Source organism: Gekko japonicus, unplaced genomic scaffold (assembly GCF_001447785.1).
Source record: "Gekko japonicus isolate JY-2015 unplaced genomic scaffold, Gekko_japonicus_V1.1 scaffold1889, whole genome shotgun sequence".
Classification (NCBI taxonomy): Eukaryota; Metazoa; Chordata; class Lepidosauria; order Squamata; family Gekkonidae; genus Gekko; species Gekko japonicus.
Window position 1 is genome coordinate 26615 of NW_015162006.1, and position 1349 is coordinate 27963.

General features: G+C 51.6%; 1 protein-coding gene across 1 annotated transcript in view; it reads right to left on the reverse strand.

Moving 5' to 3' along the window:
• Nucleotides 1-1349, reverse strand: part of MEGF6 (multiple EGF-like-domains 6) — a 279570-nt gene that overhangs the window by 5592 nt on the left and 272629 nt on the right. Inside the window, exon 31 of the mRNA XM_015405472.1 lies at nt 1050-1100. Coding sequence (XP_015260958.1) covers nt 1050-1100 — 51 coding nt within the window. The remainder of the gene's footprint in view (nt 1-1049; nt 1101-1349) is intronic.

Below are 1349 nucleotides of genomic sequence, written 5' to 3' on the forward strand. Positions count from 1 at the left end.
GCTTCTCACTTGTCCTGAAAGCCCCTTGCTGGGGTTGGTACTTGGAAGGGAGACCTCCAAGGAAGGCTCTGCAGAGGAAGGCAATGGCCAACCACCTCTGCTTCTCACTTGCCTTGAGAGCCCCTTGCTGGGGTTGGTACTTGGAAGGGAGACCTCCAAGGAAGACTCTGCAGAGGAAGGCAATGGCCAACCACCTCTGCTTCTCACTTGCCTTGGAAGACCCTGGCTGGGGTCACCACATCAGTTCCAAATGGACAGCACTGACGGACATCACGCATCAGTAGCATAGAAGGGGAGAGACCGCAACTGTGATTTGTAGGGTTCTGAGAAATGGAGGGTGGTGCACATCACCCCCTTCCAGCCCCCCATTGATTCCCTCTAAGCTGAGTTAGTGTGAGCTAGCTCACAGTGTTTTAGCCTCCGGCTCACACATTTTTGTCTTCGCTCAGGAAGGAGGGCTCCAGAGCAAACTAATTCATGCAGTAGCCAAATCGCTCGCTCACAACTTTAATGCCAGTAGCCCACAAAGTAGAATTTCTGCTCACAAGACTCCACAGCTTAGAGGGAGCCTTGCTCACAACCTCCCCATGAGGTGGATGAAACTGAGAGAAAATGGCTGGGCGAAAGTCACCCAGAGAGCTTCCACGGAAGAGAGGGGAAGCGTACCTACACCTCAGCTCCAGTTTCACACTCAACCAGTGTTCCCTCGAAGCTGAGTTAGTGTGAGCTAGCTCACAGTTTCTTAGCCTCCGGCTCTCACGTTTTTATCTTCGCTCAGGAAGGAGAGCTCCAGAGCAAACTAATTTACGCAGTAACCGAATCGCTCGCTCACCACTTTAATGCCAGTAGCTCACAAAGTAGAATCTTTGCTCACAGGACTCCACAGCTTAAAGGGGAACATTGCACCCATCCCACCTATGCAATGCTCTTCTTACAACCTTCTCAGGCAATATGACTATGTACATATTTACCCTCCTCGCAGTTGGGGCCAGTTCTCCCTGGCGGGCAAACACAGGAACCGGTCACGTGATGACAGGTGGCATGCTCACCGCAGGAACACACGAGTGCGCAGTCAGTGCCGAAGCGACCAGCCGGGCAAGCTAAGGATTTTTGGGGGGGGGGATTTACAAAAATCAACAGGAAAGAAGGTCTTGTTTACAAAAGAGTCACCCATAAAGAAGAAGAGAAGAGATTGGATTTATACCTTGCCCTTCAGTACCTGATGGAGTCTCAGAGTGGCTTACAATCTCCCTTCCCCTCCCCACAACAGACACCCTGTGAGGTAGGTGGGGCAGAGAGAGCTCTTTCAAGGACTGCTCTAGAGAAAACAGCTCCAGGGAAGAACTTGT